The following is a 22,963-nucleotide window of genomic DNA, read 5'->3' as shown; positions in this document are numbered from 1 at the left end:
CAATTTTATAAATCTACACAGGGAAAAATAATCATCACACTGCTTTATTTTTTCACAGAGAAACAAATATTTTATATACCTTTAAGATAATTTTTGAGCATTTTGCTAATAAAATATTCCTGAGAATATCCAAGCTAGGTACTTTTTCCTAATGACCCTAACCATAAAAGTTTAGCATTCCCCCACATATATTTCTTGGCATTCTGTAATAGGGGATGTTGCTACCTATTATTGTGGGGAGGATTTGAAAATTATATATGCTTAGGAAACACTGAGTTAAGTAGGTTTCTGGAGTTATGTAAGATTTTTCAGAGACTTTAGTGTATACCGTTAATGGATTTGGTGAGTTTGCAAAGGGAGAATGCAGCTTTTCTGAAACTCCTTTGACAGGTTTTTGAGTATCACTTGGGACTAACATCCCATAGAACACATTCAGAAACACTGTAATATTAGCCGTTGCTAACAAAACGGGAGAGTATGAGTAGCTACAAGTAGAACATAGAAATTAACATTTTTATATGAATCTATTTTATCATACTAAATATATTTACAATGTCTGTTCTTTAATATATGAAATCCACTGTTTTCTTTTATTTTGGAAGATATGTGGGTGTTTTGGCATCAATGAAGATATTCTCTTTGAGATTATAGTTGTGGGGAAGTAGTATAAAGTCCTGAAGAGCCATCAATGGCCATGGGTTGGCTGCCTCTGCATTGGAGTTAGTGATAGAAGAAATTCACACATGATCCCATCTCAGTCATCTCCTTAGAATAAACTAGGGATAACATCTAAATTCCAAATGATTTTCTTCTTTTTGTGGCACATGCCTCAAGGCTCCTTTCTCCTGAATTCCTTGTCATTTCATATGTATTCAGAGAATTCAGTTCAGCTCAGCCTGCATTTCTGTTCTGTACAAAGCACTGTCAGAGTGCAAATTTATCTCAAGATTAGTTTGGCATATATAATGTGCTCAATAAATATTTATTCAGCTAATGGATTGTGTTATTCTTTAATGATCTAGTTCTACAAAGAGGCCTCTCAATTACGGATCTGAATTCTCTACCGTATTCTCTCAAAGGTCTCTCTTCCTTAGTGTTCATAGGGTAGCAGTACCTGAACAAGACAACCAACAGTGTCATCTTCTGCAATCTAGTTCTTTCTTTTTATTATTTGAAATTTACCCGGGGGGAGTCATTGTTATAGGCAACGCTGAGTGAAGATGGAGCCAACATCTTACCATTTTCCAGCATCTGGCTTTTCTTTGTGTGTTTCCTTCAAGTGCTAAATATTCTTTGGTAGTATCCAAGGATAGTTAATTGGAAGAAACAACTCTATGGACAGAGAATGTGGGATGGTGGAAAGAGCACAGACATTGGAATCAGTAGAATTTGGTTTCAGCTGTGTCACTTAGTTCTTATTTGACTACACTATGATTCTTAACCTCTCAGCCTCAGTTACATCTGTAAAACTCGGAATCATGTTTACATTTTATGGTGACTGTAAGGAATAGAGATAATAGTTGTGAAAGCCCGGTTGCGTTAGGGATGCTCAATAAATGGCAACTATAATAATAGATGTTTATTATTATCATTCTGTTCTCTCTGCCTTTACTGAATAAGTTATTTTCAATATTTATCACATGTGAAAGGCTGTGGGATAGGGGGTGTGTACACTTGCATATCTTCACTTATTTTTACTAATGAAACAAAAATGAAATCAGACAAAATATTACCTGAACCAATTCTTTAAACAAGCTACAGAAAATATAATTTCTTTCCATTTGCCATCCTTTGTACCTCTAGGTGTTGGTTACTTTGAGCCATAATAGTAATAAATAATAAGACTACTACTAATAACTCACAATTTTTGAACACGTACAATATGCCAGACATAATTCTAGGTGCTTTACATGTTTTAACTCATTAAATCTTTAGAATGATCCCCTAGGCAATAGTGACTTTTGTTATCCACATTTTGTAGTTGAGAAACCTGAGACCCAGAGCGGTGAAGTCCAAAGTCGCAGAGCTAGGCAATGGTCTAGCCTCAGCTGAGCTCAGGCTGACTGGCTCCACAAGTCACAGTCTTATTCATTGTATTCCACTGCCTTTCTTAGTATAGCAGTGGTAATATGGCATGTCACGACATGCATAGTTGTAGAAATACAATCGCCAGTATTCAGCTATACATGTGGTGTGTTCTTTCCTTAATGTCTATATCAAAGATAACCATCTCACCTCATCTTTTAGTTGGAGGTCTTTAAAAATTATAATTTAGATTATATGCTTTAGCTTACACGTTTTTAGGGCCATTTCTTAATTTCCTTATAAATCCTATTCTAAAATAACGCCGAGCAAACTTTTGTCCTTGTACTGATGTTTTGAAATTCTTGTCTCCTAAAACAAAAGGTCTGTTTAGTACATATGGCTGTATGAATCACTGCAGTCTATCTAGTGGTAGCTTGGTAATGTCCATAAAGTGGCTACAGAGAGTCTAAGTTCAAATGCCTGTTTATGTTCCCCAAATAATATATTTTTACACTGTTCAAGCCAATCAGAGATGCATGTCTAGGTTTAGAGTCTGAAACTGTTTCTCTAAATTTAAGAATTAAATTGTACAACATTTGTCACTTGGTAATTTTATTTCTTGCCTCAATATCCCCACCTCATAAAAGAGTACTTGGGACTAAGTCTCTAATTTTACCCTACAGACACGTTGAATATTGAAAATCATGTAGGTATTCTTTACATAGAAAAATGCAAACTATCTTCTTTAAATATGACCCATCTCTTGAGGTAACTGGTTGTTCCTGTTTATTTTTATATGTTTATATGGGCTTTGAAATCAGAGTAGAATTTGGATTTCAGCTGTATCAGTTAGCTGTTTAACTGTAGAAAGATTCTTAACCTCTCAGTCTCAGTTATATCTGCAAAACTGGGAATCATACTTAACATTTTATAACTCTAATATTTGTTATTTGTCATAAGTCAGTGCCCATTAAAAACTTTCACTAGGGATCCTCTTAGAGGGACTGTGAAGTTTGGGACACTGTTTTTGTCTTCAAAATCAAATTTCAGAACTGCTGTAGGTCATTTTTTGGTTAATATTTTATGTGCTGGGATTCTTCAGATAACATATGTATAAAGGACTCTAACTTTTAAGTTTTTATTTTTCAGTCATTCTGGGGGGTTCCAGACCAGCAGTAATATTTCTCAAGAGTAAGAAGTTTGTTTGGCTTGACATTCTAGGGTAGTTTTTAATCATCTAGGTTACTGATTTATCAATTGATACAAACCTTGTGTATGTGTGTTTAAGAGTCATCCACATTCAATGGTAGAAATAGTTTATTCGTCTATTAGTAGTAGTGACCTACCCATTAAATATGTAAATACGTAAGTAAATCCAAGGGTGCATTATTGGGTTTTTTTTTTAACATTTTAAAAACATTTTTTTTGTGAAATGTGACATATATAAAGTGAAATGCACAAATCCTAAGTAAACAATTTAATTTTCACATAGTGAACGCTAAGATTCTGTATAAAGAACTGAAACGTTACCTCCACCCCAGAGGCCCACATAATTTCCCCTTAAAAATATAACCTTTAAAATTAAGACATTTTCTCTAGGCTATCAACACTGAAAATACTTGAAAGGAGCTATTATTAATTTTTTTGAAAGAGTAAACATAAAATTGTTTCAATTAATTCATATTAATAAGACAGCGCAATAACAGACTAATAATGCTGCTTAATAATTGCTCCTTAAATTTGTTGAATTTTTAGACTTCAGTTGTTCAGGATTACGTTTTTGATGCTCCCATAATTGTAAAATGAGATTTTAGAATGTTTGCAGGAAATAGCTTTCAGCTAAAATTATTATTAAGGGATACTTAGTAGTTTAAGATTTGGATTACTTAAGTACTGTCTTGTAAAGCATTATTATGTTATATGGAAAGGAACAGAGGACCACAACGATGATATTTTCTTTGTCGTGTGTAAATATTCTTCCAATTGCATTCCCCAGATATTTGTTCTGGTTTTTAAAATTATTAAAATAGACAGGCCATCCATTCTCTTCACCAAGTGTGCACTATTAGTAAAATTTTATGTGTTCTGTCAACAATTTGATGTGATAAAGCAATGGTTTTTCTGTAGTTCACACAGCACTGGGGCTCTGCAAAGCATCTCTGGGGGTTCTTTGATGTCTAGACAGTTTAAATTATGCCTGCTCCCCTGCCTCCAAATTCCACCCCGTTCTGCTTCAGGGGTTGTGGGAAATGAAAACAAACCAGAAGGGTTCCACAACCCTACAGTCTAAGGAGGAAAACAAACAAATAGAATAAGGTGTATATCTACCCTGGCAGGTGTATAGGGAAGGGCTCAATTACAGGGAATGGGAGAAAGAAAAGAACTGGGGGCAAATAGTGTCCTGCTTATTTACTCCTAGTTATATCCCTAGTATGGAACTATATGAGGCTTGTGGACAAAAGGAAAACATTATGGAAGTGTTAGGGAAGAAAGTAGAATTCACCTTTCACCCCAGTCCTCCAGTGTTTTCCTCCCTGCCAACAGCCAAATCTGAGTTTGGTGTGTTTCTTGTACACTGTCTTATTTATTGAAATGGTAAGATGTAGAACTGCATTTTAAGTTGGAAAACTAACTTTTTTTTCCTTCCTTTCTTTTTTTGTTTTCTTTTTATAAATTGGGATATCGCAATTCTTCCAATTCATCATTTTAGAAAGTAAGTAACTTTTGAAATTTTAGAGATTTTTTTGGTTAAAATGTTGTTTTATTATTTCATATATTGTGTACACATGCACGTATTCTGTTCCAGAAATTTTAGCTTTTGAATTCTGACTGAGGTGATTAACTCTTGCGTTAAGTGTGAACAAATTTTTTAAATTAAAAATAAGAAATATTGCATAGAAGATGTCCATGTTATCTAAGAATACAGACTTTTAACACATACTTGCCTCATCTTCTTTCATACCCACAGTAAGTCATTGTGCTTTTTTAATATATACAGATGTATAAATGTATGTTTGTATCTTTTTTAAAGCTGGCCTAGGTATACTTGCTAGTTCTGTTTTTTTCTGAATATTAAAATAATAGAAATACGTAAATGAGACTTTTATTTACTCCTGTTCAATGACAGTTAATTAAGACATTCATGTTTTCAGGGAAAGCAGTCCAAAATTTCTAGACCTTATGGAAATGTTGAGAATAATAGCAATAAGTAAAGGGTATGAAAGATTTTTAAAATTCACTTTCCTATGTATATGCAGTGGATAAAACAGTTACCTTTTTAGTAAGCACTTCACTCTTTTGATGCTAATGTTTTATTGTTTTAAATAAAATGGACTATATAATACGGGTTTTTTTCTAGGAAGAAATGCAAGTGATATGTTTAAAACTAAGTGCCTATCAACCACTGACTTGAGTAGTAAAATTTGCATTTGATTGCAAAGTATTTTTTAATTCTTCTGAAATGCAAATGTTATATAGTTTTGAAATAAAACGAATTTCGTATGTTTGTTTTGGGAAAGATTTGGGAAAATTACAGTAGTCATTGAGACTTTTGGAGATCTGTTGTTATGTGATTGTAAATTACATATTTTAAAAAATATTTCCACAGTAAATCTTGAGTTTATTGAGTTAATAAACAATATAATTTAATAATATATTCATGTTCAACAGAGCTTATTATTTATATGAAACTGGGTGTTTATCACTTATGTTTGCAGCAGGCATAGCATTAAACTGCTATTTAATAGTCAATTTATCTTCTACAATTATCTTTGGTTTACTGTACCTTAGAAAGAAAATGTAAATTATACTGATAGTAAATTATATTCGTTCAGTATTTTTTAGTTGTTTTTAAATCTGTATTATTCTCTAATATTCTAAATCTGAGTTCTTGGAACTGTGTGTATTAAGACCTTAGGAATAAAGAACAGGAAGCATGTGTGTGAGGTTTGATAGGTGCACAGTTGTATTAAGTTATATCTTTAAAACATCTACATTGTTTCATTTTTATGTATAGGATTCTATTTTACTTGCAGTGCTAACATTTTCTTGCCAAGTCCCTCCAGAAAAATCTGTGTTTCTGACAGTTTCACCAAATTAAAGCTCTACAAATCTGGCATAATAATTCCCAGCTTCAGATTGTCTATGCTTTTTCTGAAGAGAATGATGATAAAAAAAATATATTTTGCAGTCTTCAGTATACCATGTATAGCATTATTTATTTGGAATTTATTCATGGACAGCTATTTCTGAGAGATGAATATATTTTACTTTATAAGGTATGCCTGGCCCACTTTACATATGAAAAGAACATCTTTTATGAGGAAAAATAATGAAATGAGGTCTGTAAGCTCGTAGAAGCTTCCAGAGGAAAGATATTACATAAACGTCCAGCATTGTTTCTATGTGTACTTCAGTGTTCTAACTGCATTGTTCTATGACCAAATTTATATCAGGGCTCTGGCTTCCTGTCAAACCAAATGGAATCATATTGATGTGTTGGCACAGAGAAGCTGTTTCCTAAAATAATAAAGAGTGTTCTTCTTATTACAATACTTATAAACCTTTATGACCATGATGTGTATCTATGCTGCCTTGCTATTGTGTGTTGTGTCAACTCAGCAAATTTGGCTTTTTCATTTTATTGGTGAGTATTCCTAGTAAGTAAGGGATTGGATAATCTTGGGTTTTAGAAAACTTTTAATTTAGTTAGTGACATAAAAATTTGTTTCTATCACAGAAATTCAAACTTTGAAGCCTTAATATCCTAAAGGTTCTCTTGTCCCAGGATATCTTGGATTACATCCCCAGAACCCCTACTAGGTAAATGGGGTGGAGTAGGGCTTCTAATCTTTATTGGTTCAGCCAAATATTGATCTTTTAGCGTATTAGGAAGTAAAATGGATATGGAAACATAAGTAAAGGAAAGTAACAATTGTACCTCTAAATTCTAGTGTACAAAAATATCAGTTTCCAAACAAAACACAAAAAAAGTTCTAAAGGCTACCCCAGGAAATACATACACGTTATACATTTCATAAACATCTTTTTAAGTATATGAATACATTTCAGTAATGTTTGTACGTACGTGTTTTGATATTTGAATCAATAGTGTAATGCTGTTTGGTTTCTTAAAAAAATCTGTCTTCATAATTTAGTCACTTGCATCTTTACTACTGAACATAATTATTAGCTGGGTAGAATTCCCAAACCCATATTTCTTTATTTGACAAATAAAGAACTGAGGAAAGGATGTCATTGAAGAAGTTGTATCAGAGATATAAACACAGATATAGATTTTTATTTGGGCTTGGTGAGAAATGCAATCCCGTGAGTAACTTAAATACTTGTAATTTCAAATCAGTTCTTCCGTGGTTTATTATTCTTTTGTTGCTTTTCAACCTATAGGATGGAGCTGTCCTTGAACTTGGTTTATTTGATCATTCAAGTGCAACCATCAAGTTGTCTGTAATATTTAAAACCTGAGGCTTCATGGTATTATTTGCAAAATAACACCACATAAACGTTTGGGCTTTGGTTTCTTTGAAATATAGTGTTGGTTGCTTTATGAATAAAAGCATAATTTCAATTCAGGAGACTTTTTGCCTGAAGCCTATAAGACAGATGCATCTGATTAACTTTGGCGAAACTGGACTGGCCTGTTATTGTAATGTAGATGTTTTCGGGGTTGGGAGGATATTTTAAAAAGGCATGCGAGTGGTCTTTTTTTTTTTTTTTTCTTAAGAGACTGAGAACAGTTTTGCCACAGAAACTGCGTCTCAGACTGCTTCATTTTTTGCACACTTTTATTTTCTAGTGGAACTTCTCCATTAGCCTGTCTGAATGCAATGCTTCACACTAACACTCGAATAGGGGATGGAACATTCTTCAAAATCCCTGGAAAGTCAGGCCTCTATGCTCTCAAAGTAAGTTGGACTGTTCTGCGTAGTATGTCTGTTATTACTGTGTATCATGCATTTACATGTGAAGGTAAACAAAATTAGACTTGGGTGAAGGGTGGAATGACTCCTTTGCCTTTTAAATGTTTTCAGATGTCTTAAAAGTGATTTCATATTAAGAATAAACAATGACATTTTCTTTAAAGAAAACATATCTGTGGTTTCACTCTAACATATGGTAATGGAAAATAGTTGTGGCTTCCTTAAAATTCTTGATTCTTAAAAATTTACATGGAGGAGTGCCATGGTTGATCAGCCAAGTTTTAAGATGATCACAGTTGCCAAATACTATTTGACTTAATGACCGTCAGTTGATATACGGGCTTCACACCTGTATGCCTTTCTGTCTTTTACAAAAAATAAGAAATGTACCCATTCTTCTTGAAAATTTGCTGATTTAAATCAATTATTCAAATTTAAAACAACCACTGATCTCTGGGAAGTTTTTACTAATAATGCATACTTGTTATATGAGAAGAATAGAGAAATAAAAAGCTTCAGATAACTGAGTCTTAATTATTTTAGAGTAACTCCCATTTCCATCTAGAATGGAAATGCCATGTAAGATGCAAAATTCCAGAGAACAAAAGCTGATGATCTGCAAATGGTTGCATAACTTGCATCAAGCAAAATCAATGTATTATTTCTTATAAATTAAAAAAAGTCTGCTTTAATAAATGACGGGTTACATTTAAAGTTCATTAATTTCCTTTGAGAAGTTTTCTGTTTAGTTTTGGTTTTTTTTAATGCTAAAAGTTATACCTGGCAAAGAAGCAGGGGTTCTTTCTCAGCTACTTAGCATCAGGCCCTTAAACTGTGTGTGTTTCAGAAAACAATACAGGTTAATCAAAGGACTTGTATTATTTCAGTTGATTTTTGTAGCTACTTGGATATTTAATTTATGATTAAGATTCTGAGTCGTTAAGCCATTTTCTAAAGTAAGGAAGAAGGTAAAATTGAGAAAAATGGAAACAACATATGTTAAAAAAAAAACCTTGTTTTTTGTATAGATTTTAAAGGTTATCCGAAAACTCAACTATGGCAATGTGCTTCCCCCCAACCCCACCAAGGAGTGGTTTTACATTAAAAAGTAAATCAGTATTGAAATTCCAAATCACAAGCAACTGTGATAATTCCTTAGGACCGTGGAAGTATTTTGAATGTTTTCAATTGCTAATACATCTCCATAAATCATTATTTTTAAAATAATATAGAAAGAGGAGTCGTCATGCTCAGCTGATGGAACATTGGATTTAGGCTGTGAGTCTGAATTGGAAGGCACAGAGATGGCAGAGGTCAGTGCCAATGGGGAAGGAAATGGAGGTAAGTGTGACAAATTTCAGGATACAAACCCTGTTCTCTTAAAGGTTATGTAGAATTCCAATAACTTACTAATTGAGTTCCCTACCATTATAGATAACAGTTTTCTTCTAAGCTTCTACTACCTCTTAGATTTATCATCAAACAATTCTGGTTCAAAAGATTAGCACCTAAGAAAAGTAAACTGCTCTTTGCTTTTTGTTTGATTTTGTTTTTTAGCAGTATGGCTTTCCCTGGATAGTATTCTTGAGTGTTATCAGTATATTTCTCCTGCAATCTGAGAGGGTTACTGGGGTATGTCGTGGTTTTATTCTTATAAAAGTGAGGCCTGAGAATGCCAGTGTTTTATTTCTGATTGTGCTGATTTTTTCTGTGATCACAAGTAGTTTTATAATAGCTTTGTTCCCAGGTTTGTCCTTAATAAATTAAGCTTAATGTTAACCTTCCTGACAGCAAAACAATGACCGAATAAGTTATATTCTTCTGAAATGCTTTTGAAAAGTGAGAAACCCTTCTAGAATTCTAAGGGGGCATTTTCCACCTCTGAATTCTGTCCATGTGGATCCATTTTTATCTTTCTCAAAACATTTGCATTGTGATTCCGTTGGTGTATGTAATTTCTGCACTGCAGTTTTGGCAAATCTTTGTCCCACAAAAGCTGCTGTACTTTTCTTTAACCCTACTGGTCCCCCAAGTGGACCCAGATCATGATTTGGGAGGAAGAGTGTGTCATTAAAGTCTCTGTCGGTGGACTCATAGAAATCAGTAAATTATCTTTAAACAAAGAAGCCTTAAAGGATCCTTGCAGAAAAATCATATTTCGGTAATAGCCCAAAGCCATTCATTTTATTAATGGTCATAGGAGTCCCTTTGTATTCTGACTGGCCACTCCTGCCCTTTAAAGTGATGTGCTTTCTGATAGTCCCCAAGGGACTGGCTCTGCGCCAGCGCTATCTGACCTGCAGCCGAGGTGCTGAATTAATGGAGGAAACAGATTCTTGTCTTAGTAAAATGGCTGAAGTCGGCTTTCTAGACTTTTTTAGCCAACTTTCGTTGAATTTGCTGTCCTTATTCCTATACCTTTTGAAAACTCAACTAAGCCCCCCAAAGTGCTGTGAACTTTGGCAGGTCCTTGTGGTTAGAAAGAGAACAAAGCAGAGATGCATGACATTTTCTGGATTTCTGGAAGGGGCACACCCTTCTCCTTCAGTAGGATGAAGGGGAATCTTATTGGGTCACTCCTTTTGCCGTACTGCCTGCTTGCATGAGCACTTGTGTGTTCCCTCTCCCTCCTCCACCACCTCTCTGTTAACATGTATCAACATATATATTGAGTTTCTGCTATGTGCCAAGTACTGTTCTTGACATTATAGTTACAACAGTGAAAAAGAAGAACAGAAAGAGACCTCTCGTGGCTTTTATATTGGTAGAGAGACAGACAATGAGCAAAAGAAACATGTAAAATTTACAGCTTATTCAGTGCCAACAAGAGATATGGGGCAAAATAAATTAAATAAGGAGATAAGAGTGAGAGAGGGGTATTTGAGGAAAGACCCGAGGCAGTGAGGGAGCAGGCATTTGATGGGAGAGAGTTCTAGGTAAAAGAAGGAGCAATCACAAAGGTCTTGAGGCAGTAGAGTGCCTGGAATGTTCCAGAAACATCAAGAGGCCAGTGTAGTTGGAGTCCAGAGTGAGCAAGGGAGAAGATGGTAAGATACAGTGTCAGAGAAGTGATGGGGCCTGGTACGGAAGTTCGCTTCTTATTGCTCCATTTTTCTCAGTGAAATAGGAAATGAGTTCTTCAGCCAAGGGTGAAGATGGGGAAGTAGCTTTGTAGATCTAAGGGGAAGATAGAAAATGTTTGTCTCAAGTCCAACAGCATTAAGGACACTCCTGAAGTGGCTAATCCTGAATTTAACATGAGATCAGCCAGCATAGTTGTACATTTTTCTCCAGTCATGTTCATGATCGCTGTACAAGTGTGGAGTGGGTACAGAGTTGGATTGGACCAGAGCTGAGATTTTGCCAGGTGTGAATGATGAAGCCAGAGCGGGACACAGTTGAGGGTACATGACATAGAACATTGAAATCCATCTCCATTGAATTTCAGCTGGTTGTGGAGGTGAGGGAAGACACGATTGTGTGTGGGATGCTGTGAAGGAGGAGGTGGAGGTCTCCCTAGGGTGGACAGATTGTTTGTTTTTGGTTTTTTTGTTTCGTTTTTGAGGTACGTGGGCATCTCACTGTTGTGGCCTATCCCGTTGCGGAGCACAGGTTCCGGACGCACAGGCTCAGCGGCCACGGCTCACGGGCCCAGCCGCTCCGCAGCATGTGGGATCATCCCGGACCGGGGCGCGAACCCGTGTCCTCCGCATCGGCAGGCGGACTCTCAACCACTGCGCCACCAGGGAAGCCCCAGATTGTTTGATTTGGTGTTCTAGAGGAAATGAGTTGGAAGGATAGGTGATGTAAGAGTGGAATGTGTGAAATCGAGGTTAGGGTGATATGGGATGCATGTCTGAGATGAAAGAGGGAGGGTAGGTTGAAGGCTGTCATGAATGTTTAGGCAGTGTGTGTACCCTCTTCAGAGTGACCTGGCTGAAGTGACCATCAGCGACTGAAATTCAGCAGGCCTCCGTCTGCCCAGCTTCGTGTCCTGGGATGGAGCAGGGCCTACCTGGAGGAAATGTTGCCTTTTCCTATTTGCACAAAGATGTTGTAAAGGCTGTTGGTGGCCCTGCCATGAAATATTAGAGAATCGTCTGTGTGGATATTGAAACAGACAATTATGACAGAACTAGCATTGAAAGGGTGCAGCACTTAGGAGCTAAAATCTGCCGAAAATGAAAGGGAGTAATCCAGGAGTTGGTAAATATTTAGTAAGGAGGAGCAGTCTGTTGATGCTGGAGGCATCTAAGGAGCAGGGAAGGAGAATAGAGTCCCCTCGTCCCATTTCCAGGCCCAGCGGTACAAGATGCGTGGTAAAGAAACAGGCTGCTACTTGAGAGAGTTCCAGGGGAAATAGTGTGTCCACGGGAGAGAGCCAGGTTTTGTAGATCAAGATGCGAAGGGAGGGTTCAGGGAAAAAGATAGAGGTTAATCAGAGACTTTGCTAACGACTAATCCTGAATGTCAGAGGAAAGAGTGGGAGGGTTTTAGTGGCTGGGAAGGGGTCGAGGACAGGGTGAGAGCACTTAGCCAGTAATTAAACCAGAGCAGGGATAGGCAAACTCCCCTAATTTGAAATGTGAATAGGTACTTCACCAGATAACACATACCCACACATCTCCAGCTAATGTGACCAAAACTAGATTTCCTGGCCTCTCCTTTGAAGTTGTAGTAGGGAAATTGCTTTGAGGAATCACTGAAAGAATAGTAAATAGCTTATTTCCTTGAGTATCCCTTGACTTGCCCACTTTTCCATCTTATTGCAAACCACAATTGCTTCTTATAGGACAAGTATATTTCCTCTCCGTTTGTGTACCGTAGACTTATGTGTAGAGTCCATTAACCTTAGGCTACATTTTCAAACCTAGATATTGAAAATATGTTGAGTGCTCACAACGCCTAGGCTTTGTGAGCTGTTTGCATGTAGATTGTTTAACCCTGACAACATTCCTGTGAGATATTCAATCTTCCTAGGCTTTGTTATTGTGTTTTATTTAATTTTTCTATTTTTAATTTTATTTTATTTTTGACCAGTGAGGAAACGGACTTAGAGGTTCAATATGTCATCCAAGTGTCAAGCCCAGGTAGATGTGAGTGACACCAAAAGCCAGGCTCTGACCACTGACTCTGCCTGGGACTGTAGGGAACACTCTTAGCCAGGAGTCTTTGATGCAGTTTGGTTTTTCAACATTTGTCCAACTCTGTACTGATTATAAACTTGAGCTTATCCAAATGGAGGAGTGGGCTACCACATGATTTCTTACAAATCGATAATAAATACTATGAACCTGAACTGGTTTAGGTGATTTCCTTGCTTACTCTATTTCTAATACGTATTTGAACCAGCAGTTAGAATGGATATAATTTCCACACTTCGTACAGCTGTACAAATATACTTTGAAAATATAATTAGAGAGGGAAGGTGGGGATGTGTGGGGTTGCAGGGGCATGGGAGAAAGGGCAAGGGGAGAGGAGGAGGGGAGGGGAGGGTCCCACCATCTGTTTTTTAAATCTTTATTCCCTTCTCCTTTTCCCGTTCCTCCTTTGGGATGAAAGGGTGAAAAGTATCAAGGTGAATAATAACTATCAATTGGTAGGATATGCTTGTGGCAGTCCAAAGAGTAAGCCTCCGCTAGCATAGAGCTATTTCAAATTAACAAAGATTAGTTGACATTTGTTGCACCACTAAAGGGGAAACACAGTGAAGTACTTGAAAAGAAAGCGCTTTACAAAAACTGATAACCAGAAAGAAATCTTGCAGCCTGACTCCAGTCAGTAACATTTGAGTCTTTAGGTAGAGTTAAGATAATAACAGTAATGTTTTTGCCCTCTTCTTTCAATCAGTTGCGCAGCAAAACAGATTCGTTTTTAAATGAGAGGTGCTTTGCCAAGATACTTTGTTTTAACGTTTTGTTGAAAATTTTTAGAGTGCAGGAAACGTGATACATTATCAATTATAGAATTTACAAGACACAAAACTATAGTTGTGCATTATGTTTTTTGACTCCTAAACAAGTTTTTCAAGTTAATAAGAATTAGAGACTCAAGAAAGTAAACTCGTCACATTTTACAAGCTTAGCTCTGAAGATCGAACAGTGATTTAGGTGAATCACTTGATATATCTTTGTTGACAACCCATGACCATTTATGCCAATATAAGTATAGATCTATGTCACCCAAAGAAAATATGTAGAATTTTATGGGCTAGTTTAGTCAGAGATTTATGGTTATGTTTGTGTCTGAGTTGTTTTCTGAACATAATACATTGGTATATCATGAGTTTGCTTACACATATTAAGTTGACTTACAGTGCATTGCTGGCTGCAGAAACCACACATATTTTATAAGAAATGACACACTCAGTAGATCGTCTTCACTTTCTTCCCCATCTATTTATAAATTGTTATTAACAGGAAAAAAAATGAGCTTCTCTTTTTGTGGCCCTGATACATTTCATGTTTAAAATCAAAAGCAACCATCCTATTCAATCTTTTAAAATGAGGAGACTGGAGAATGTACAATTTTCATCCATAGAGATCAAAAAAGGTTCTGCTTGTTATTAACCCTAATGGCTTTCAGGGAGGAAGCAGCACTCTAGCTGGAGAATTAGTATTTTCAAAGTCTCTATTTAGGGAAAAAGATTATAGAGAACACATATCCTATGTTTTAGTCCTCAGATCCCAGGGTGAATAATGATTCCAACATTTGAAGAATTTTCTGTGGTCCTTTTCATTATTCCTTATGGCCGGTTTTATAAGCAGGTTTCTGATTGTATGATTCTTGGCAGGAGTCGTGTTAACTTAATGAAAAATTATTCTGCTCACTCATTGTTTGCATTGGCTCAGAGGCCACAGAGGGGTCTTTTTTCAAAAGTGAAAAGTGCTTTAAGATGGCCTGAAGTGTGTGCATAGGATCTCTTTTGAGACATCAATTACACACAGATGAGCAGCTTCCTGGAGGAAGTGAGAAGGGTACTAATAAAGGTTTTGGTGCCCTCAGGGAGTATTCACACTGATAGTTTATCAGTGGCAGTTTTATACGAGGGGAGAGAAAGGAAAATGAGGGGACCCTGGAGCTGTGAAGGGAGTGTTCAAGTAACTTTCTAAAATGTTGCCAAACTGTGTGGTGTGTCTTTGCCCTCAGTGTTATGTGTCTGGTCTTGCTGGAGACTTTTCAGGAGCTTGTCTGTGACTGCTCCCGTGTGATCTTACATCAGATGACACATGAGCCTTCTTTGTGTTCACCATCCATTTCCACCTGACAGCCATTCCTGAGAATCTTGGAGGAGGGAAGGGAATTGTTTCAGTGACTGCGTCAGGTCCCCTGATTTTCTTAGGTTAGGCTACTTTGTCAAAGTAGGTTAGGCTCCTTTGTCTTTGATCCAACGTCTGCATTTTCGTTAACAGCTTTGTTGGCTCCTACAGACACCTGTTCTACATTGGTGGGCCAGGGAAACTTAAGTATGTGAAAATGATGTTGTTTAAGTTACACATGGAAGAAAATACAGAGGAAAAAGAATACTCTTCACAGTCAGAAATGATCATTGGCAGGATATACAACTTCCTCTGCCCACTCTCATTCTCCTTTCTTTCATTCCAGCCCACAGCTTTCCCAGTTCAGGAGAAGTATGAGGGACTTCAGAAGTTCATGCAGGCCTGGATCCTCTCTCGTGCCAACATTTTACTTAAGCCAGTCAATTAAAGTAGACATCATTCTAATAGTAAATGCCCAGAGGGATGGGAATCTCACAGACTCATTTATATTTGTCTCTCTGTGTTTTTGATAACTTTTATAGTCAAGAAATTTTTCCTTATGCTGAAATCTCTTGAGCTTTTAATTAAACCAATTTTCTCTTGTATTTCCCTCTGATGATGGAGAACAGCTGGGCATCATCTAGATATCACCCCCTTCATCTTAACTTCTCCAAATAACTTGTCCCAGCCCTTTCAAACATTACTTATAGATACTATTTTCCATTTCTTTTACCCATTAGGGACCTCTTGTTCTTACATATTTCTCCATGAACTATGAACTTTGTTCTTGTGTAAGTGGATTTTGGTCAATTTTAACAGCCCAGAGTCATGGAAGAAAAAAAAAGTTTTCTTTTTAAGTGCAGATAAAGGGACCCATTTAAATGTACTTTCCCCCTCTTTTCTTGTGCTAGGAGAGAAATATTTCATAATATAAAGACTGGAAATAGAGTATGGTCTCATGATAAAAGCAAACTCCCTCTCAAATAAAACCAAAATTAAAGGTACTCCCCCAATTACCTATCCTGACAAGCCAGATTTCTTTTTGGTTGATAGAGTTTGTGATTGGTGTAGAGGAACAACAGCATCCATGCTCTTAAAATGAAGTACTTTTTTCCATGATATCAGATAATCCGTTCTTTCCTTTTCTCTAAAGTGACAGCGTGTAACCATTTCTCAAACAGTTAACCATGTGTTTATCTAACTCCCTTTCTCGTACACCGGAGTTCTCTTTTCTATGTTGAAGAATGAAGTAGTAGTGCCCATGAATGAAACACTTATCCTTGACCTGTACCAACCTTTTAATGATATTCTTCCTGCATGCTTTTTCTCTATTTCTCATTTTCTAGGTGGATTCCTTTATTTCTGTGTAGATGTTTCAGGAGCTTGCTGCAGCGTAGAAGATCACAGGTGTCGTGCGACAGAAGAGAATAGCTTCTAAGGTTTCCCCCCCTCACAGCAGCTTACTGTGTTATTACTCTCCATAATTCTGAGAGGAATCTGTGTTGGTTCTCCGGTAGGAGCAATTAGGTGGTTAGAGGCTGGTACCTATCAGATATGCTTTTCCTATTAAATATTTTCATTTCTGGTTTGAGTTTCTCTTTTCTTGTCTGAGTTTAAAGGGATATTTTTATGGATATCCAGAGGTACTAGTATAACTAAATTGCCATGATGATAAATTGAGTGCTTGTTAAGAAGGATTCCTGTACCTTCAGTTCCTCCTAGTTACCTGTGGAGATTCAGTGTCCTGTCCAATGCAAACCAAAGTGTTTGTGAACCATTTGTGGACCTTGCAATTAAATCATGATACATCCAGTTCCAGAATATCAGATGAGCATCATTTGTAGCAATATGATATCAGCCACCCAAATCTTTAAGGTGTCCGGCACGATTACATCTTATGGAGCACGTTCTTACTGATACACATGGCTGGTATAATTATCATCTATTCTTTATTCCTCCTGGTTTATTTTGCTCCCTTTTCTGTAGACCTCTTCTGAGTAAGAAGAGGACTTCATTGGCCTAGTGAAGCAGGCTGTGAAGTATAGTAATATTTTTAGTTATATTAGATATATTTTATTCATAGAGAATGTTCAAATATCAATACTTAAAATGTTTAGACATTTAAAAGTCTTCAGGGAAAACTGCTGTTTCCATTATTTTATTGCTATTATTTCTCTATTTAATTGCTTGCCTCTCATATCCTTTGAATGTTCTCTTTTAATGCAGTAAGGAAAATTGTTTCAATCTAGTTACCTAAACCTATCTTGGAATAAGGACTGCTTTGAGAGAAGTGGTTCTCCTTAGTATGGATCCAAAAAGGATTAAGGAATTGTCTTTTCTCTGAAAGAAATTGAGTCCTGGAAATATTTAGTTGGGGTCACATGGGTTTGTCTGGTTGTCGTTAAGTTGCCTTTAACAGTTTTGGGCATATATTTTGTTGCTGTGTTTATCCAGAATATCTGATATGCACAATTTCAAATGTAAGTATGGTACATAAGACGTATTATAATACAAACATAAGCTTTTTTGATTATTTGCCAATCTGGGGATACTTTTGAATTACCTGCTTATTGATTTTTTAAAACAAATTTTAGTTGTCACCACTAGGTCTTCGTAGACTTGGTTTTTCTCAGGCAGAATTAATAGCTCTATACCATTTTTTTTTTAATGTATTTTTAAGAAACCTGTGGTCTCAAAGTCAGGTCTTAGGTCTTAGTCACTGTTTTCCCATGCATTTTATACAGTCCTTAGCATGAAGGTGCTCAATAAAAGTTTTACAGTTGAATGAATGATTAATAAATAAACAACTAAGCCCCCTCTAAGACCCAGCCCTCTTTTAAAATGTGATTGAATTCTCACAGTGTGCCATGGTATTATCCCTAATATACTGTGTGCTCTTCAATTTCAATTTTATTTATAAAAACTCTATTAAGCCTATAGTGTATGTCAGGATCATTTTGATAGAAAACTGTTTTTTGATTTGAGTGCATCTAGTCTGATTGTTCAGAAAATCGAAAGGAAGTGGTCAGAGGAAGAACTGATAGAAGTGAAGTTGGTCAAAGGATGCTCTTCTCCCTGCCTCCATTAGCCCTTTGAACCCCAGTTACCTTAGATAGCCAGTCACTTAGTGTGTAGTTTAATTGACATATAAAGATTAATATCTTTGTTGCAGTGACTCTCTTGTGCCCAGATCCTGGGCTTTTGTGGTTCTGCCCCCACCCAGCTCCTGCCATTTCAAGTAAACATTGTGATTTCTAATTTTGACTTTTAAATGATACTTATTTCACCATGCAAAACCTCCAGACTGTGACTGTTCCTCTTAAAATAAGGCAACGAGTAAGGATGGCAGAAGGAAACGTATCCACGTTTAGTGGCATGTCATACGACTTCCCAGCTGACTTGCATAGGATGTTTTGTAGTTTGGTTTTTCGTACTTTCCCTAATTGACTGTAGGATAATTTAAAAAATTTTAATGAAGTTTCTGTTTTCAAATGTTAAAAATTCATCTTTTATGTATACTTTTGCACAGTAAAAAACTATGCATTGCTGACCTCCCCGTTCATGAATTCTTGTTAAAAACGGTAATTGAGGGCTTCCCTGGTGGCGCAGTGGTTGAGAGTCCACCTGCCGATGCAGGGGACACGGGTTCGTGCCCCGGTCCGGGAAGATCCCACATGCCGCGGAGCGGCTGGGCCCGTGAGCCATGGCCGCTGAGCCTGCACGTCCAGAGCCGGCGCTCCACTAATGGGAGAGGCCACAACAGTGAGAGGCCCGCGTACCGCAAAAAAAAAAAAAAAAAAAAAAACAGTAGTTGAAAGTTAACTTCAGAAACAGATACTTTAGATAAATTTAATGAAAATCAGATTGGACAGTTTAGTTTAATAAACATTTATAGACCAATGGCTCTGTGCCTGTCTTTGCACAGAAATAAGTCCCTGAGTTGCTGGGCCTGTGGGTGGCAAGGCAGACGCAAGCACCAGTATTGCAGGGACTGTCATGGATTCATACACTAAGTTCCAAGGAAAGGGTGGGGAGGATTAAGTCTGCCTTGGAGACTGGGATAGTCAGGAAAGCTTTGGGGAAGCTGTTTGAGTTTGGTCTGCCGAGTTTGCTAGGCAGAAAGGTGGAAGAGGGACGGTCAGAGCGAGTGAGACATACAGCAAGTATCTGCGTTCAGGAAATGGCACAAGGTCTTGACTGACTGGATCAGAGAGGGTGGCAGTTGGGAAGGCAAGCAGATGTGAAACTAGAAATAAAGACAGAGTCAAGATTGCATTCTGCTTTCTCCCTTCTTTGTGTCTTGGGCTAAAGGTCAGAGCCCTCTTGTATACCTGTCAGTGGATTGGTACTTAGATTGGGGGGAATGTCACCCATACCCTCTCTAGCACTCAACTTAAAAAATATGACCTCTAAGCCATATTTTCCAGTTCAGTCACATTGTCAAGTTGAATGGTGAATGAAAAAGAAGGGAGAGAGGGACAACTTGGGACTCTAAGAAAAGAGGCTGAAATCCAGTCTTGTTGGAACACAGCAGTTTCTCTAGCCTTCTAGGCTGTCCCATGGTTACCTGTAATCCTCCGTCTCCCTTTGGTCCCAGCCTTCTAAGTAGAATATTTTGGAGGAGGGGTTTGGGAATCTGAGGGTGAATGAGAGTAGAGGTAGGTGAGCAACAGCTACTGAAAATCCCATTAACTGTTTGAATTAAAAACTAGCAGATTAGCTTTTAACTATGCATTTGGCTTGCCTGGTTTGGGCAGGCAAGCAAAACGTAGACAGAAATAATATTTCTGTACCTTTTAGCACATGTTTTCTCGTCCTCGGCTTGTCCAGCTGTGAAAAGGGCAGGCAGTCTTGTGGGGGTTTCCAGGTATAAAATCCTGGCATGCGTTTTGTGATGGTGCCAGTGTACAGTTAGGAAAAAAAAGAAAAAAAGCTTCTATTCTGTCCTGAATGCCAAGAAGATATCACTTTCTAAGCTGCATGTCAGTGTTAGATAATTATTGGATAAAACATCTGTCCTAATTCTTCACTCTCCTGGCTCCTGTTGTAACTTCACATACAGGGGATTTCCCCTGATCCTTTCTCGAACATTAATTTTTCTTTGGCTTATATTTTAGAGGCCAAACTCAGCCCCTTAGATAAATATTCAGGCAACTGTTTAAAAAAAGCCCTGTATTATTTATTTATCACATCTGTTAAGAAAGCTGCAAGGATAAAGTAAAAGTGAAAACTGTGTGTTTTGTCAGAATATGAATATGCAAGAATATGTTCAACTACCTGTCAAACTATGGCAGTTTTGAGAATCAGCCGCCCTCATCAGATACATGGCAGAAGAATGAATAAAGTCACTTAGATGCTCATGTTTGGGGTCTGTATTGTCAATGGGCGTGCACACACACACACACACACACACACACACACACACACACACATATATGCAGGCACACTGTTTGGGGCCTATAGATGCGTTACATTGTGTCCTAATCATTTTTATTCTTGAATTTTTTCCCTTTAAAATAAGTTTTAGATCCAAAGGAACATTCATACATTTTATTTTCTATTACACTTACTTTCTTAAAAGTTCTATAATTATTTTATCAGAAATAAATAATTAGGGAAAATGGTTTGACCCAGAGAAATAGGACCAACTTCAGAAAGAGGAATCGGGCATCAGGTAGGAAAATGACTCTGTAGTAAAGGAATTCTCATGATGCTTCACTTGGGTCTAGGCTGGAATGTGAATGTAAGATAGAGTAAAACAGAGTTGAGGTAAAGGAAATTGAATCACCTCAAGAAAAAACTTCATGGTATTCCTTGATGCTTGTTTCAGTTTTATTGTCCTGCCCTCCAGCTGAAATTCTGGTAAAGCTGAACAGAATCTCTCTTTTGGAAACACTGTATGTAAATATATGTGAATCACTATTAACATAGTGCAGTAGTGAATTTAAACGACCATTCAGCGTATACTGAAATAGGTATCACAACACCCTGTGGTTTCCTAGGTCAGAAACAAACAGAGCAAGTCGTAACTTAGATATCTGTTATCCTCAGGAAGTGACAGCTGACTGTATACCGCTTATTGTAGCAGTCACAAAATACAAGACATAAAGCTTTGATTACATCTACACTGATTCGGTATTTGTTGTTTTTTCGATCCTGCTGCACTGAAGTTTACCTTTGAAACACTTATGAATAAAATCATTTCCTAAGAAAATTAGTAAATTTGTTTCTATGTCCGGTAAGCAGAAGCATTCTCCTGTTTTCCACACATTTCCTGAAACCCATGTACCGCATTTGGTTATCCTTTTTAACTACCATTAAGTTTGTATTTTTCTAGGTGGCAACACGAATTTAAGAATGTGAAAGTAATGAAATGTATTTGCTAATGCGCACTTTACTGCTGGCTGGGCTTCCATTCCATCCATTTAGGTCTGTTCATTTGGGATCGTATATCCTGCCTGCCACCTTCCTCTCACCTCCCCAGTTTGTCACACTTCGTATCGACTCCAGAACATTGAAAAGGCCATCTATGTAATCAGTACAAAAATACATTTATCTTTAGAATATAAATCGATGATTATTTCTAATATTTCTTGATAAGTAAGCTTTGGCAAAGTGTTACAAATTAGTGATGATTCCAAGGAGAGAAGCCTGGAAGCCATAGTTTACGCAAGCAGTGGTATAAAATGTTTCGTTACTAGAACATTTAGACTCTTTTAAGCGAAAAATGTCATATTGTGTTAAATAGAAAAAAGTTACCTGGTCTTAAACTCAAGAACTTCTCTCCCTGTATCCCTGGGCAAATCCTTTGGCAGCTTCAACCTTAGTGTTTCCTGGGCCAATCGCTCTCAGTTTTTTCTTGTCAGAGCTCAACGTCTTGTTCCCTGTACCCTCATTAACTTCCTGTTTCAGGTCCTCCAACATGACGCAAGGAAATTAAACTTCTTTAGACATTAAATTTTTTGTATCAGTTCTTGCCCTTGAAGCCAGATCTTCTAAGCGGAAGATTATGGACCTGGCCTTGGACCCCAGCTCTGCTGTTTCACTTGGCTGTGTGACCATGGGCAAGTTATTGACCCTTTCTGAGCTCTAGTTTTCTCTCTTGAATGTGGAGATGATACTTTTCCATCTCGCAAGGAAGCTGTGAGGATGAAATGAGATCACATGTCCAGCACCTGGCATTAATAACTAACAATTATTTTATCTTCCAAAACGTGTTCATTTTGGCTTCCTGATTACTTTCTGTTATTAAAACAAAACTTGATTAACTCTTTATTCCAAGTATGCTCTTTCATGGACCACATGTTCATTTCTAGGCAACATGAGCTTGAGTCTGTCTAAAGCAGTGCTCTCGACACTAACACATGCATATGCCTCCATTTTTTTTTAACTCTTATGATTTGTGCATTTTATTGTATCTGTTTCATATCAAAATAAAATATTTTAAATAAGCATTGAACTACAGTTAGTATCATGGAGGCTAAAGTATTTGGTGGGAGATGTATTGATCTTTTTTCTTTCTAGCATCTTTATTGGAGTATAATTGCTTTACAATGTTGTGTTAGTTTCTGCTGTATGACAAAGTGAATCAGATATATTCATACATATATCCCCGTATCCCCTCCCTCTTGCGTCTCCCTTCCCGCCTCCCTATCCCAGTCCTCTAGGTGGTCACAAAGCACCGAGCTGATCTCCCTGTGCTATGCAGCTGCTTCCCACTAGCTATCTGTTTTACATTTG

At 37.2% G+C, this 22,963-nt stretch overlaps 1 protein-coding gene across 3 annotated transcripts in view; it reads left to right on the top strand.

Moving 5' to 3' along the window:
• Positions 1 to 22,963, top strand: part of ASXL3 (ASXL transcriptional regulator 3) — a 174,264-nt gene that overhangs the window by 58,679 nt on the left and 92,622 nt on the right. For 2 of the 3 annotated variants that reach the window (XM_079942252.1, XM_079942253.1), the window contains 2 exons: positions 7,841 to 7,949; positions 9,197 to 9,305. In XM_079942252.1, the coding sequence (XP_079798378.1) occupies positions 7,841 to 7,949; positions 9,197 to 9,305 (218 nt within the window). Of the gene's footprint in view, positions 1 to 6,763; positions 6,847 to 7,840; positions 7,950 to 9,196; positions 9,306 to 22,963 lie in introns of those variants that run through there. The other variant, XM_079942254.1, reaches the window with a different exon arrangement.

The sequence above is a fragment of the Stenella coeruleoalba genome, assembly GCF_951394435.1.
Source record: "Stenella coeruleoalba genome assembly, chromosome: 14".
In the NCBI taxonomy this organism is placed as follows: Eukaryota; Metazoa; Chordata; class Mammalia; order Artiodactyla; family Delphinidae; genus Stenella; species Stenella coeruleoalba.
This window is presented reverse-complemented; position numbering and strand designations above follow the sequence as displayed.